This window comes from Eleutherodactylus coqui, chromosome 11, assembly GCF_035609145.1.
Source record: "Eleutherodactylus coqui strain aEleCoq1 chromosome 11, aEleCoq1.hap1, whole genome shotgun sequence".
Lineage (NCBI taxonomy): Eukaryota > Metazoa > Chordata > Amphibia > Anura > Eleutherodactylidae > Eleutherodactylus > Eleutherodactylus coqui.
In genome coordinates, this window is record NC_089847.1 from 94,227,002 (window position 1) to 94,242,784 (window position 15,783).

At 42.6% G+C, this 15,783-nt stretch overlaps 1 protein-coding gene across 2 annotated transcripts in view; it reads right to left on the reverse strand.

The window, feature by feature from the left end:
* Positions 1-890: 890 nt before the first annotated feature.
* The window catches only part of SIGIRR (single Ig and TIR domain containing), a 33,150-nt gene continuing 18,257 nt past the window's right edge, over positions 891-15,783 (reverse strand). For both annotated transcript variants that reach the window (XM_066583069.1, XM_066583070.1), the window contains exons 5-10: positions 7,506-7,646; positions 6,371-6,514; positions 3,997-4,099; positions 2,805-2,955; positions 1,879-2,041; positions 891-1,207 (exon numbers count right to left, since the gene is read on the reverse strand). In XM_066583069.1, the coding sequence (XP_066439166.1) occupies positions 1,044-1,207; positions 1,879-2,041; positions 2,805-2,955; positions 3,997-4,099; positions 6,371-6,514; positions 7,506-7,646 (866 nt within the window). In that variant the 3' untranslated portion in view covers positions 891-1,043. The remainder of the gene's footprint in view (positions 1,208-1,878; positions 2,042-2,804; positions 2,956-3,996; positions 4,100-6,370; positions 6,515-7,505; positions 7,647-15,783) is intronic.

Genomic DNA, 15,783 nt, shown 5'->3' on the forward strand with positions numbered 1-15,783 from the left:
AGCAGGCATCAGGTTTTCTGTCTATATAGTAAAAACATTGAAAATTGCTTCACTTTGACAATAATTGCCGTACTTCTCGCTACGAAGCACACAAAAATCCATAGTCTTTATCCTTGGATGGGTGGAATGTGGACTGAGAATTGATTTATTGCACATATATCACTTAGCGGTTTCCAACCGGTTTTGTCATCTCAGTACCAGAATATGAAGTATTCCCTCATTGGCAACTATTCGGCTTTTACATAATTCCTGGTTTCGTAATGTGTCCCTGACAATGGGCTAAAACTAAATTATTAGAGATAAGCGAGCATACTTGCTAAGGCAATATACTCGAGAGAGCATCGCCTTTTTCAAGTACCTGCTGGCTCATCCCTGAAGATTCGGAGGGGCCGCAGGGGTGTGGGGGGGTTGTGGAGGGGATCGGGAGGGAGAGAGAGAGAGAGGGATCTCTCTCACTCTCCTCCCCCTCGCTGCCCCGTGCCGCCCCCGACCCCCCCGAATCTTCAGGGACCAGCCAGCAGGTACTCAAAAAAGGCGATGCTCTCCTGAGTATATCACCTTACCGAGTATGCTCGCTCATCTCTATAAATTATACTACTAAGGTACTATAAAATTTTATGATTTATACAATTTGCCTTTTTTTCCATTTTTCCTATGAAATATTCTGTGATAGTGTTATATAATGTAAACCAGCATTTCTAAATGATGAGAACTTTGCATAGTAGATGAGATTCATCTTCCTTTCCTGTTACTTCCTCGTTCGCTTTGTATTTTTTCCCTCTCGGTTATGTTAAGGTTGGTGACTGACAGAAGCTGCTTTTGGTAATTATAGTCTTCCATATTTCCCATGATAATTAGGTGTAACATGGACATCATGATAAATAAGCTAATACAAGAAGATTATTTTACTTTGCATTAGTCACTTGTTGAACCCATCATCTCAGCTTTAGTACAAATGATTATGGTCTGCTTCCAGTCATTACTCTTGTCGATTCCCATATGAGTTATATTTTCATTGGTCGCTTCCAACGTCCTTCGTTTACCTACAAGTCAGGTTCAGTAACCAGACAATAATAATCTGCCCTGGCTGAGTAGTTCCTTGAACCTAAATCTGAGATGTCCACATCTCCTGCAGGTTCTCTGTCGAGGACACGTCTCACTGGGGCAATCCGAGGTGGCGGAGCTTTATAGAAAGTCCTTCGAACACCTGGAAATAATCGACAGTAGAGCAAAGATGGAGAAAAACAAGTGAGCAAACCAATTATGATGTGAGATGCAAAGTAATATTAATGTATTTCCCCGAAAATAAGACCCTGTCTTATATTAATTTTTGCCCCAAAAGAGGCACAGGGTCTTATTTTTGGGAGATGTCTTATAGTTACCTAACAGGTGCTGTGTAGGTCTCTCCCGCTGGTCTACGCAGTTCCAGGCAGGCTCGCTTGCAGTTCTCAGCGTTGACAGATCATTTGCTGGTAACAGGGTTTTTAGACCCCGCCTCCAGCAGACGATTGCTCAGATTGGTTCTTGAGCACCGAGGCATAGCCAATCACTGTGGTGCTGACAGTGATTGGCTGAGCCGCGGCGCTCGAGAAACAATCAGAGCAATCACTTGCTGGAGGCAGGGTTTACAAAGCCTGTTACCAGCAAGCGATGTTCTGTCGGTAGCTGAAAAATGCACGGAAGCCTGTCGGAACTGCAGGGACCAGCGGGAGGGACCCTGACAGCGCGTGCTAGGTAAGTATTGCACTTTTTTTTTACATAGTGTAGCTTAGGATTATTTTTGGGGTAGGGCTCATATTTCAAGCCCCTCATTCCCAAAAATCAGGGTACGGCTTATTTTAGGTCTTTCTTTTGGGGTAACACGGTAGTATAAGTTACCTAGGTCTCCTTCGGGGTCAAGATCTGTTGCTTCACTGTTGACAGTCAACATTGGATCCTTATCATCCTGACATTGAGTCTGAGGATCACCTTGGCCTTCAGTGAGTGAAATCTTGCGAGGGAGGGCAAGTCGAAGCTCCTTCCAGAACTCAGAGGCTGGAGACTATATGGAGATACACAATACAAAACACGAAATTACTTATTGGCATAAGAGGTTACATATACAAAATTCTTAAAAGGGGTTATATTGGGCCAACCGTACTTTTAAGAAGTGGCCCTTGACTATAGGCCAATAACAAAGTGTGCCCTAGCTGGGACTTCCAGTGATCATCTGTAATTTGTGGTGAAACCTGGCAGTAAGTGTTCAATTTCCCTGCAGTGCCCCTACAGGATAAATTAAGCAATACACTGTTCCCATTCAAATCAATTGGTTATCTGTGTAATGCAAAAGAGGATAGGTCCTCCAGAGCAGGAGACACTCCTTATAACTGCCCTCCTTTATGGCCAAATGATGAGGATACTGCATAGAAGACATTCAATCTCTATTAATTCAGAATTTCCTAGTAGGGTATATGAAAATAGATTTTTAAATTAAAGCCCTAATGCATTTTAGCTATATTTATATGCAAAAATTCGTAATAAAGTTATAGCTAAAGCTTGGACCATGAGTGTTGATTTCAGGGACCATAACTTCAGTGGAGGTGTGGAGGCGGTGGGAGTGTTCATAAATGTGAAATAGGGTCAATAGAAGTCTAAGTGACTATTCTAGGTGAATGAACCAATCTATGTAATGAAACACTTCATCTCCTGTAGATATCACCTTCAGGATAATGGCAGGAGCCGGATTCCATCAGTCAACATATTAAAAAATTTGTGCACATTTTGCTTAAACAATTTCTACAAAAATTCACCACAGAGGGTCGTACCACAGAATCGGTCTTCCACATCAGCATTTTTAATGTCCCTTTTTGACTGCTGAGGAGTTGGATAACTTCTACAGGAAGGTCTTTGTACTGATTCTCAAACAGGATGAAGATAGGCGTCTGTGAGAGTTCCAGGAGGCGAAAGAAACCATCCCTGTGGACAAAAATATACTCTATTAAAGGGGTTGTGTCATGAAAACATGAAAACCCTTGTCTATGTGTCCGGGTGGAGCATATGGACATCCAAGCAGACAGACCCCCCCCCCCGTTAAGGACCCCCCTCTATAAGCCTGAACAGAGAGCCATTCTGTAGTAGCAGCTCCTGTTCTAGCAAACTTAAGCCACCCTTGCGTAAGAGGGGTGAGTACTGCCCCACTCCCCCTCTTCTTGAAGTGTCTCAGCCGCTCTGACAAGAGGCTTAGACAGCCGTGTTAAGCCCCGCCCCCTTTGGACAGTAATGTGGCAGGAGTGAGGAGCGTAGGGGGACTTTTAAACTTTCTCTATATATATTTTGATTAATTTGTGATAGGTATGTTTGTCATATGCTTGAGAAGGGCAAAAATTGTATTGCCAAAACGCGTCTCATAATAAAAGTATTACCACGGACCGGAGAGTCTACTATTGATCCCAAGGGGTTCCGGAGCGTGGGGATTTTTTCCATTATTTGTACTTTATACGTTGATTATACATCCCGAGGACGTCTCTCCAGTTATCTGGATTAGGAATCCAGGGTGGTTGAAAAGCCATCGTGGATATCGGGTGCCAGTGGATTCTCGGGCCTGAGAATTCCACTGAGCACCAGGTGAAAACAAACTAATACTCACTGTATTTATCCCATCTCTTCGAATAAGAGGCGCTGACATACATATTTTTCTACTGGAATATGCCTTCGATTTTGGTTCATCTAGTTGCATAATTTTTCAGGATTAGAAAAACATGGCTGCTTTCTTGAAAAATTGGGCCACACAGGTTAATGGGTTCTATGTAGTCCTGCAGTTCAGTCCTATTTACTTCAATCAAGCTGAGTAATACCAATACATAATACCAAACATAAAGCATGAACAGGAGTGCTGAAGCTTCTGGAAGAAAGCAGCCATGTTTTTTAATAATAAAGAACCCCTTTAAATCCTATACAATAGACAGATAATGGTAATGAGCCTTCCTGCCTCTAATCCAATTAGGTACATAAACTCACCTGAAGTTATTCTGGCACCATTCCTGCTGTAGATACGCCATTGAGAGAACCACTATCAGACGTCGGCTGCGGCTGACATTCATAAGCAGCTCAGCGGAAGGCTCTGTGTTTGTAGAGGAGAGTTTAATGCTTTTGTGTATTCAGTACTTTGCATCTAAGGAAATTCAGTACTTGGTATCTAAGGATGCTTTAACATACTGTCAGGTTGCCAGATACATTCTTAGGAATGAGGTTTAACATGAAGTCTATTGAGCAAATATCTTGAATGTAGAGTCCATAAAAGTCTTATCTTTGGCCAATGCCACGAAAATAAGTTAATACCGTAACATAGTGTGTTCAGTTCTTCTGTAGCAGCACCAAAGGAAAAATTAAGCCTTACATTGTTCTCTTTCACATCAATAAATTTCCAAAGGGGTGTTCTTATCTTGGACAATTATGGCATATGCTAAAAAATGTCTATAGATGCAGGTCCCACCTCTGATACCCTCACATACATGGAGAACTGAGGTCCTCGAACCTTATCACAACTGGTGAGGCAGCCTGAGGCCGCCACATCCAGACTGTAATTGACTACAAAAGTGGCCGGGATTATGGAAACAGTCGAGCTTGCTGTGCTATATTGTTTCTGTAACGCTGGAAAATATGTGGAAATACCCCTTTAAGCTAACAGGGACACACTAGGTGCCTTGGGGCTAATGCCCACCGCAGCTATTAGGTTCTATTGAACCCAATAGCTCAATGTTCATGCTGTGGAATTTCATCGCGGAATTCCGCAGCGTGAAATTACCCACGGCATGTCCTATTTGCCGCAGAATATGCGGACGGCTTCCATTGTAGTCAATGGAAGCTGCCCATCGTGCTAAACATTTATTAAAGATAATCTGAAGAAGTCTACAAATTGGTACAAGAAACATTAGATGATTTAGGAAGTGACCATATTGAAAAAAAAAAATGGCTACATCCCTCTTAATCAAGTACAGAAATGGAACTCTATGCCTAGTTTGTATAGTAGACTTTTGCATCACCCTATGTGATTGCTAAAGGGGACCCTACATGTTAAAACAATCCACTGCCAAACAGGCTGTCTATAGATACTTGCTTTATTTTTTCGAGGTAGGTTCAGCAGTGCCAGACCCTCCTTAGGCTGCTTGTCTACAGGCGTTGCGGTATCCCGCGGCAGATCTCGGCCATGGGCATTAGCCCCAAGGGACTTAGTGTGTCCCTATTAGCTTCAGGAGGTATTTCCATTTATTTTCCAGAGTTACAGAAACAATATAGCACAGCAAGCTCGACAGTTTCCATAATCCCGGCCACTTTTGTAGTCAATTACAGTCTGGATGTGGCGGCCTCAGGCTGCCTCACCAGTCTCTGCCGTGGGAGCCACCGCTCGGGAGCAGGAGCCGGCAGACGGATCTCCGCTGTCAGATAGACTGACCGTAGAGAATCTTGGCAATTCGCAGCATGCGAATTTCCAGCCGTGAGCGGAGAATCGCAATGATTCTCGGCTCGTGGACACAGGGCCGGCGCTTTCCATAGCAATGCATTGCGTTCCCCACAGCCGGATTATCACCGCAGGTAACGCAAATCAAAAACACCCGTGGACAGGCACCCTTACTGCTTCTTGAGGATCAGGTAGAGCACTTATAAAATGCTCTGCCTGATCATTTAGAAAACTGCAGCAATTCATAGCCAAAAAGTTCTTTCTCCTCCTATTTGGTGCTGATCTGCAAGACCAATATATGGCAGTAGGGGAAACTGAACATGATGTACACATCACATTCAGCTGTCTGTTATGGAGATAATTCTGCAGCGAATCATTGCTACACAGTTCTCTCTCTGCCAGAAGATGGTTAAAAGGAGCCGAATGTCATGTGAGAGTCAGTATATGGATGCCAGTAACAGTGCACAAGGGGTGAAGTTTCTTGCTCATCATTAGGTGGAGAACAAGTAATGTTTGGTCAAGGAACTTAGTACAGAGGATATAGAGCAATCCATACATCTATGACTACTATAGAATAAAATATTAACCCCTTCTTCTACCTTACAACACCAATATAGACGGTAAGTAGATTACATTTTGTAAGTACAAACGGTGATGTGCAGATTAGCAATAGGTCTCCTAGCAAAACTTGAAATCGGTCTATGTTTCCTCTTGACCACGTTTTGTAGCAGGGGAGAAAAGCTTATAATTTGTTTGTGGTCTCTACTTTGTTGTATGTGTCATCACCTTCATAGTCACTCTAAGACTAGCGAATGAGAGGGGCACTGAGGGAAGTTAGCACCGTTCCCTCTAAACTGGTTGAGCCAAAACAGCAGCAAATACATATTGCCATGTAGAACCCGAATAATTAGCCAAAAAGCATCCAGATATTACCTGTGTTGGGCAAGAAGCTGTGCTCATCTAGGTGCAGCTTGTAGCCATATCTGTTCTCCAGTTGTGGCTTCAGGATGAAATTGGTGAACTTTGTGTCGATGTTTGAAGGACAAAAGGAGACGTATGCATCGAACAGACGGCCATCTGTGGAGATCACTGGGAATTACACTTACTGAATATACATCATTTCTTATCTTATTGGTAATCTCTCATCACTTTTTGATGACGTCATAGAAGGGAAACAGAAGTACCAAATATTAAAGGCTAACTAAACTTTTTACAAACTTGTCATAGTGGCAAGTCAGAAGTTTTGATCGGTGGTGGTTTGGATTCCGAGATGCCCACTGAGTGCTGAAGTGAATGGGCAGAGGTGCTATACCTGTTTGGCTGCCATTGCAAGAAGTGTAAGAACTCCATAGACTCTATATGAAGCCCGTACACCGCTCTGAGTAGTGACGGATTAGCTAAAAATGCACAGCACTCAGATAAAAACGTCCATTAGTGATTGTTCGGGGGCTCAGCACCCGATTTCCCCAACGATCAAAACTTCCGACATGTTACTATGACATGTCAGAATTTTTCTGATAGTTTAGTTACTCTGTAATTTAGGATTTGGAGCCCTGTATCATAAAAACAGAGCTCTAATCACTATAACGGTACATTCCATAATTAGTCAGCACAGAATTATGGATCTAAAGACGATAAAGGGTGGAGGTTCACTTTAACCCTTTCCCGACTAGCACCTTATATATACAGTAAACTTTAAATTGACATTTACCACATCACGTGCCTTTGAAACTGTCAAGTTAAAGCTTGCCATCTCCGCATAGTGATGTTGGCTGGTTGTTCCTGTGAACTGCTGTGTATATATGGTGTAGTGATGGCATGGGTTCAGGAGCTGATCTCATGCCATCACTGCATGTTGTTTATGGTGGCCTGTAGTCTGCCAATGGACTGTGAACTGCAAGCCATTATAGGAACACTCTCAAAGTTATCAGAAGAGATTTCAGTAGTAGCGTTATATAAGGGAATTTCACATTTCTCTTACCAATGATTAGTAATGAAATGTAGTACAACATTCATTTCATCCAGTGGTAACTCAGAAGCCAATTACCGTCACCATTCTGGAACCTACCATTTAGTTCCGGCTCTCCATATTTGTCTCTGTACCAGAGATTTACATTTAGACGACACTTGAGGTAGATAATGACACCGACTACCAAAATTGTGAACACGCATAGAGCAAAGACAACTGCTGCTATGTGTCCGGCCTTATCTGCGGAGACAAATTAAATAATTAGAAAGAATTGCGCAGAAGATATGAAGTCAATACAATTCATACAACAGAACACTGGAAAGTATCAGCCGCGATTATGATATTCACATTATGTGTCACATGTCTATTATAATCTGAGGCACAATACTCTATAATCAATCATTGGGAATTACACATCATAAAAATGTAATCTACGAAAGAGCATTGATAAAACCTATACGTAAGGTACTTTTTACAAATATTATTAAGATCATGGAAAGATCCTCTACCCTTAACCCCTTGAGTGGCACGCCCGGAAAAGTTCCGTGACGAGCTCCACTGCCCATAGTGATATACCCCGGAAGATTTTCGGGCTATGTATCACTATGGGAGCTGCAGAGCACAATGCCACAAGCTGTGACAGTGTGCTCTGCCTGCACAGTCCCACAGAGAACAAAGCAAGGGCTTTGAAAAACCAGCAGAAGATATTGCCGACATGTCGGCAATGTCCTGCTTTGTTTACAGGTTGCCATAGAGACCATCGGCTTGTCAGAAGCAAGCCGATGGTCTCTGTGGCAGGGGGAGCTGGTTGTTAGCTGTCAGAGGACAGCTAGGTACCAGCTCTTACAGCAGAGATCAGAGAAAACCTGCGATCTCTGCTGTGTTAACCCTTTACATGCTGCAGTCTATGTGACTGCAGCATGTAAAGGGCTGTCACTGCAGCATGTAAAGGGCTGTCACCATCGGACCCCTGGAATGTGATCAGGGGTCCTGATGGGTCCCTGTGGAAGTCCCCTAAAGAAACAAAAAAAAAATAAAAAATTTTAAAAAAATAAAAAAAAAAAAAGTAAAAAAAATTATTAAAAAAATAAAAAAAACACTTGTCTCTCTTTACTTTGTAAAAAATCAAAAATACAATCACACATGTGGTATCCATGTGCGTCGTAATGACCCAGAGAAGGAAGTTAATACATTATTTAACCCCTTAATGATATGGCCCCTTTTTTCTTTTTTCCCCATTTCTTTTTTTCCTCCCCCCTGTTTAAAAAATCACAACTTGTCCCGCAAAAAACAAGCCCTTATATGGCCTGGTCAATGGAAAAATGAAAAAGTTATGGCTCTTGAGACGCAACTGCAAAACTAGTTGAAATTCAATGATTAGACCATTTTAAAAAACCTGCCCTGGTGGGCACGACAGGGTGGTAGGAAACCCGCCACTCAAGGGGTTAAATGATCACTGACTTTTCAAAGAATTTGTACTCCTGTGCCAGCCAAAGTATAAATCCCTTTAGTTACCTAAAGTGTCATTTTGTGCTTAGGTCAGAAACGCTATCTTTTCTCCTTAGGGAGAGCACCTAGACGGTGAGCGAGGAGACTTAAAGGCCATTCATGCTCCTCTGGGTAATATGCAAATAAGGGAGATGGAATAATAAAAAAGCACTGTGGAGGTATTATTCCATGTCCCTTTTTTGCATTTTGTGCTGAAAAATCCCTCTGAAGTGGTGGCCACTAGGGGCTCCCTTTCTCCTAACTTGCTGTATACTGGCTGTTGTCATGTGAAGTCCGTCTCTAAGAACAGAGACACCAATATAAATTATAGAAAGAAGAAAGTCCCCAAAACATATGCAGTTTTAGGCTGCATTCCCACGAACGTATATCGGCTCGGTTTTTACGCCGAACCGATATACGTCGTCCTCATGTGCAGGGGGGGGGATGGAAGAGCAAGGAGCAGAAACTGAGCTCCCGCCCCCTCTCTGCCTCCTCTCCGCCCCTCTACACTATTTGCAATGGGGAGAGGCGGAACGGGGGCGGGTCTAAGTTCTGAGAATTAGTTCCGACGTATATCGGCTCGGCGTGAAAACCGAGCCGATATACATTCGTGGGAATGCACCCTTAAGTTGTGTTTTCAGTGAGTTTTCTGCTGCAAATAAAAATGAGTGTGTAATAGCATCCTATGGATTCTCGTTTGAATGAGTGATGTCATCGTTAACTTGTTGTACTCATGCAGCCTGTTTAGATAGGCAAATGCATTGTTGACTGGTTCAAACGAGAATAAGCGATTGAGAACGACTGAATGGACACTATTTAAACCACACGATAAGCGAACGAGCCAACAATGGTTTTTATGGCTGCAGAAACTGACCGATGAATAAAAAGGGAACGATTCTCATTTAGTTGTTGCCCCGTGTTTAAACCACACGATTAGCATTCACTTTCACTTCTTTGATCTATAATCGTTCCGTCTGAAAGCACCTTTACTCTCTGTGTACATATCTGGCTGCTTCTGCAAATGGCATCAGCAGGGAGAAAGTAAAGGGCTTTAGTAATTCATGTATCCCACTACTCCACCCCATGCTTAAATAAATAAGAGTATTCAGCCTGCAAATTAATGGAGCTACTAAACAGCACAAAGAAAAGAGTTTTCAATTGTGATGTAGAAGTGTGCTAAATGTGTTTTTTATATATACAAGTGATACATGTTCAAGTTATTGTTATATTCTGTTCTATCACTTTAACCCCTTAAGGGTGCATTCACACGAGCGCATAAACGGTGTGTTTTTACGCCCAATCGTATAAACTTGACCATCTGAGGCATTGGCTTCCAATATATTCGTTCGCACGGGCGATTTTACAGCGTGTAAAAACGGCAACCCGCGTAAAATCGAACATACAAGACTGAAATACGCGCCTACATATATACAATGCCCAAAAAAGATGAAAAGTAGGAACACACGAGAATACCCTTTTAGCTCTGGGCGTGATTGCCAAAAAACGTTCTTTCTGGTGATTATACGCTGCGCACGTGCGAACGTAAATACGCCTCTGCTCGTGTGAATACACCCTAAGGACCAAGCTGTTTTGTACCTTAAGGACCAGACACTTTTTAGGGATTTTACCATGTGGCAGTTTTACTGCCCTATTTTGTTTCCTTTAGCTACCAAAATTATTTTTACTGCGTTTTTTTTTCCGTAACATGTAAGGCGATTTTTAAAATATCTTTTTCACTGACCTTTTTTCCACTTTTTAGTTTTATTGGGGGTAAAACGCTAAAAAAAATGATTTTTTTAAAAAACATTTATAGTTATTTTTTTATTTAGTATAAAATAAAGTATGGGAATGGGTTCCTCTATTTGTTTCAGATGTTTTGATACATAGTATGTATGGTTTTGGTTTACAGGGCGCATACGGCGACGGTTTTTTGTTGGAGTCGGCTTTGTGTTATTTTCTTTCTTATGTATATATTGTTGTTTTATTCTATAATATTGTTCTACTAATGTATGGAATTATGTTTTTTTTTTACTATCTATGTCCCCCATGATGTCATATAAGACCTCTGGGGGACATTAGTTTTTTTTAATTTGACACTTTCCCAATGTAGCTGGGGCATCCATAGAAGCCCCAGTTACAGGGGAAAGCAACCCCTGTGGTGACATTAGTCACTGGCAGAGCTGGCCAGGGTCTAGTATGACCCTCCAGCTCTGCTGTAGCAGGGAACCCCGACTGTCACATGACACCCCCCAACACCCCGCTCCCGATGTGAAAGTTACACTGTATTTTCACTTTCAGTACAGAGTGCCTTCTTTTCCGGGTTATCAGCTGATACTAACAGCTGATAACTCGTTCCTGCCTCTGATTGATTGCAGAGCCAGGAGGCTTAAAGCGTCGCCATGATTTTACTATCGGCAGTGGTTTAAGCCCAGGACCAGGCGCCGTAAATTTACTGTGCCTGGTCCTTAACCCCTTACCTCCCCATGACGTAAGGGTACGTCATGGGAGCGGGGTACTTCCCACAAAATTACGTACCCTTACATCATAGGGATAGCGCAAGATCATAACAGATTTCGCGCTATCCCACAGCCGGAACCATCTGTCACTAGTAGCCGACCTCCTGCTGCGACAGTGGGCAGGATCGGAGATGCGCCCCCCGCTGTTAACCCCTTCCCTGCCGCGATCTAAGTAGATCACGGCAGGGAAAGGGTTCACAGAGGGAGCGTGCTCCCTCTGTGACTCCAGCTGGCTCTCGCGATAACATCGCGAGAGCCCGGCTGGTTGCTATGGCAACAGTACGCTGTCCTGTATTGCCATTGCCTAAGATCGCTGTAATAAGCGATAAGGCATGGCAGGAGAGAAGTCCTGCCATGCCTTATCGCAGCGATCATTAGTGCTTTAGTAAAAGTCCTCAAGAGAGACACAGATGGTGTAAAAATAAGAGCAAAATAAAGTACAAAAAATAAAAATGTCAAAAAAGTGTTAAAATACCCTTTTTTAAATGCTTTTTCTCATATTAGCATAAAAAAATTAAAAATCCCACATATTTGGTATCGTCGTGTCCGTAACGACATGTACAATAAATTGAACGTGCTTTTTATCCTGCACGGCAAAAAGCGTTTAAAAAAAATCCTAAAAAACTGAGGCAAAATGCTAACTTTTAGCATTTTGCCTCCCAAAAAACGCAATAAAAGTGATAAAAAAGGAATGTACTCCAAAATGGTACCAATAAAAACTACAGCTCATCTCGCAAAAAATAAGCCCTGAGAGAGCTCTGTCCATGAAAAATAAAAAAGTTATTAGACTTTGAATGCAGTGAGTTTAGAACAAAACGATAATTTCCATAAAAATGGTTTTAATTGTGCAAAAGTGGAAAAACCTAAAAAAAATATAAGAATTTTGGTATCGCTGTAACTGTACTGGCCCGCGGAAAAAAATGTGATGTGTCATTTATGTTACATAGTTAACGCTTTAAAAAAAAATCTATGGCAGAATTGATGCGTTTTCTCTCCCTACAATTATAAAAAAAATAGTAAAAGTTTTACAATGTAGTTTATGTAACCAAAAATGGTACCAATAAAAACTACAGTTCGCCACGAAAAAAAAACAAGCCCTTATACGGCCGCGTCGACGGAAAAATAAAAAAGTTATGCCTTTTGAAAAATGGAGATGAAAAAATACCAAAAATTGTTTGGTCCTCAACGCCAAAATAGGCCGTGTCATTAAGGGGTTAATGGGTTAAAAAAGTTTTTCATTTGACTAGGGAAGCATTGGGAGACAGTCTCGCAAGAGACGAGACCCAATAAGTAGGGGCAGGATGCACCTGGTTTTGGCAGCAGTGAGCTATCCTTCAGTGTGAACTGACATAGATGGGAGTTGTATAATGGAAACTGACTCAAGTTACAGAGAAGTGTTGGTGAATTCATGTTGCCCCAAGGCTGCTGACTGAGCAACTCTGAAACACTCCAAGTTTGTTAGTGCAATTAATGGTCCTTTTAGGGGAGCCGGGTTTTCATTTGAACAAGGAGTGACGTCAGCGCTAAGTCATTCGCACTCATAAAGGCTGTTTAGACAGACAGATGAATCGTTGGCTCGTTCACACCGGAACCATTCAGAATCATTCAGTCCCTTGGTTAGTGAATGAGAGGGACTGACTGATTGCTGTTTAAACTGCAGGATAAGCAAACAAGCCAATGATGATTTTAATGCTTGCATAAAATGAATGATGAATGAAAAGCGAACGATTATCGTTTGTCGTTGGCTCATGTTTAGACAAAACCATATTAATTATCGTTCGCTTTTGTTTGTTTGAATTTTTTGAATGATTGTTCCTTCTAAATACACTTTAAGGCCCAATGTCCACGGGCAAAATAGAATTAATAAATCTGCGCGTGATCCGCGTCCATAGGTAATCATTGGACACCCGCAGGTAATTAAATACCTGTGGATGTCATTTTTCCCTGGCGCACGGATCGCACGTGTGGGAAACCACCCACAGCATGCTCCAATTTGTGTGGTTTTCCCGCACGGACGGCTCCCGCGGCTTCCATTGAAGCCTATGGAAGCGGTCCGGTCCTGTGGCACAACCGCAGCTGTGCCGCGGGACTGTGGCAAAGCAGGTGTTAAAGGAAAAAAGAAAAAAGTGTGCATGGCGCATGCGCACAGCACATTGCTGGCGTGTCGAGCACATCCGCCGGACTGAAGAAAGAAGATCCGGCCGTGATGGAGGGGAGACCCGCAGCGTCCAGACAGGTAACTACAATCTATTTTCTTGGCCTCATGTCTGCGGGGCAGGAGGGACCCGCTACGGGATTCTGCATGGGAAATCTGTGCGGCCCGAATTTCCCCCTGGACATAAAACCTAATACATCTGCAAAGCAACTATGTGGTGACCCCCTTCCAGTACTGCCTCTGACCATGCAAGAGCCGATATGCTTGTGACCAGAGAGCTTTTGCAGCGAGCCTGTGTCCAACCTGACATCAGCAAGTGGCTGGCACCTACTGTGGTACCCTACCGTTTATACAAAGAACCCGAGCCAACATATGGTCTTGCTGGGCTGGTACCCACTAAACTAATGCTATAAAGGAGTATTCTCATCTCATTAAATAATGTCATCACTTTATGATTACTAGGGTCAATTTAGGACCCTAACCAATCTTGGGAATGAAAGGGGCAACCAAAGCTGTTTTTAGTGCCGTACCCTTCAGTCTTTCCCTACACAATGGTGGCACAGCCACTCGCTGTGCAAATGTGATTCCCGTCTGGGTGATCGGCAGTGCTGTTGTGCTGGGAAAAGTAGTGAAGGGCTGCAGACCCTTTATTCTCTCAGGGTCAATTCGGGGGGGGGAGCGGTATCACTTTATGAGACGGCGATACCCTAGTACAATAAGCATAATTGGCAGTAATAGAAAATTACTGTCATCTGATCCATTACTGACAAGGGCAACTATGAAGCAATATCTTGGGTGGAGTCATATTATAATTTACATGTACTACCATACGCCAAGAACCTAACCCTCAACAGTCTTGTTAAATTGGAAAAACCTGCCTGAAATTGTCCCTCTTTTATCATAGATTTTGAATTTATGTCTCATGTAAATATATTTGACGCAGACCTCAGTAACTGGTTTTAGCCTTGAATGCCAGTAAATTGTATTCCCTTTTGGGTTCCAATGGTTATCACTTTATGGTCGCTATAGGACATTTTGTATTTTGCGGGTCGAGTTTTAGGTTTTTTTTTTATAGGAACCAATTTCGGGTGCACAGAATGCTTTGAATACCTTATTAATTTTTTGCCCTGGGACGGGTCAATGGAAAAAAAGCTATTTCACCATTGTCTTCTGCTATTTATTGTTATGGTGTTCACAGTGTGGTATGAATATTAGGTCAGCTTTATTAAACAGGATGTTACAACTATGACAACAGCAAATTTATAAAGCTTTTATTTTTTCTTAATACTTTTGCACAATATAAACACTTTTTTTTTTAAGAAAAAGACTTTTTGTGTGTCACCACATTTCAGGACCAGATCACTTTTTTTCAGTAAACATCTGTATCATGCCTGTTTTTTGTGGGATAACTTGTAGTTTTTATTGGTACTATTTTGAGGTATGTAATGTTTTTAATTATTTTTTATACCTGTTTTGAGACAAGCAAGATGATCAGAAAGCGGCGAATTTGGCAATTTTTTTTCCCTTCGTTATAGAATTTACCATACAGAATAAGGCTGGATTCACATAGGTGTATATTGTCCGGGTTTTCATGGACAACATACGCTACCCCTCTGATACATTGGTTTACAATGCATCAGTGCACATGGGCGAATTTCCACGGCGTAAAAGTGCTTGGCCGGCCAAGATAGCGCATTTTGGCTGGGCGCTTTTACGCTGACAAGCAGCTGCATAGTCTTCTATGGGAGCCTATGACTGCTGCTGGAGAAAGGAGGTGGAAGGGAGTTTAGCAGCATGACTTCTAAACTCCCACCCCGTTCCCTGTTTCTCTCCACCCCTTTGCCGGTTGTTTGCAATGAGACGGGGTGGGATGGGGCGGAGCTAAGCTCTGCCCCACCCCTCCCATTGCTGGCTGTGACAAGGGATGGAGAGAGGGAGGGAGCTTAGCACACTAGCTCCTGCCCCGTTCCGCCTCCTCCACTTGAAGAGAGACAGCGAGGGGAGGGAAAGGGGAGAATAGCTAAACTGTCTCCCCCTGCCCAACAGCATTGCAACTGCAGCATATATGCGCTGGACCCATGCAGTCTAAACAGGCGCACAAATGTTAGATTTGTGCACCCGTTCATGTGTTTTTACGTCGCTGGCGGACGAACGTAAAAACGTATACGCTTGTGTGAATCCAGCCTAAATAATGTAATACTTTATGGTACACGTTTTC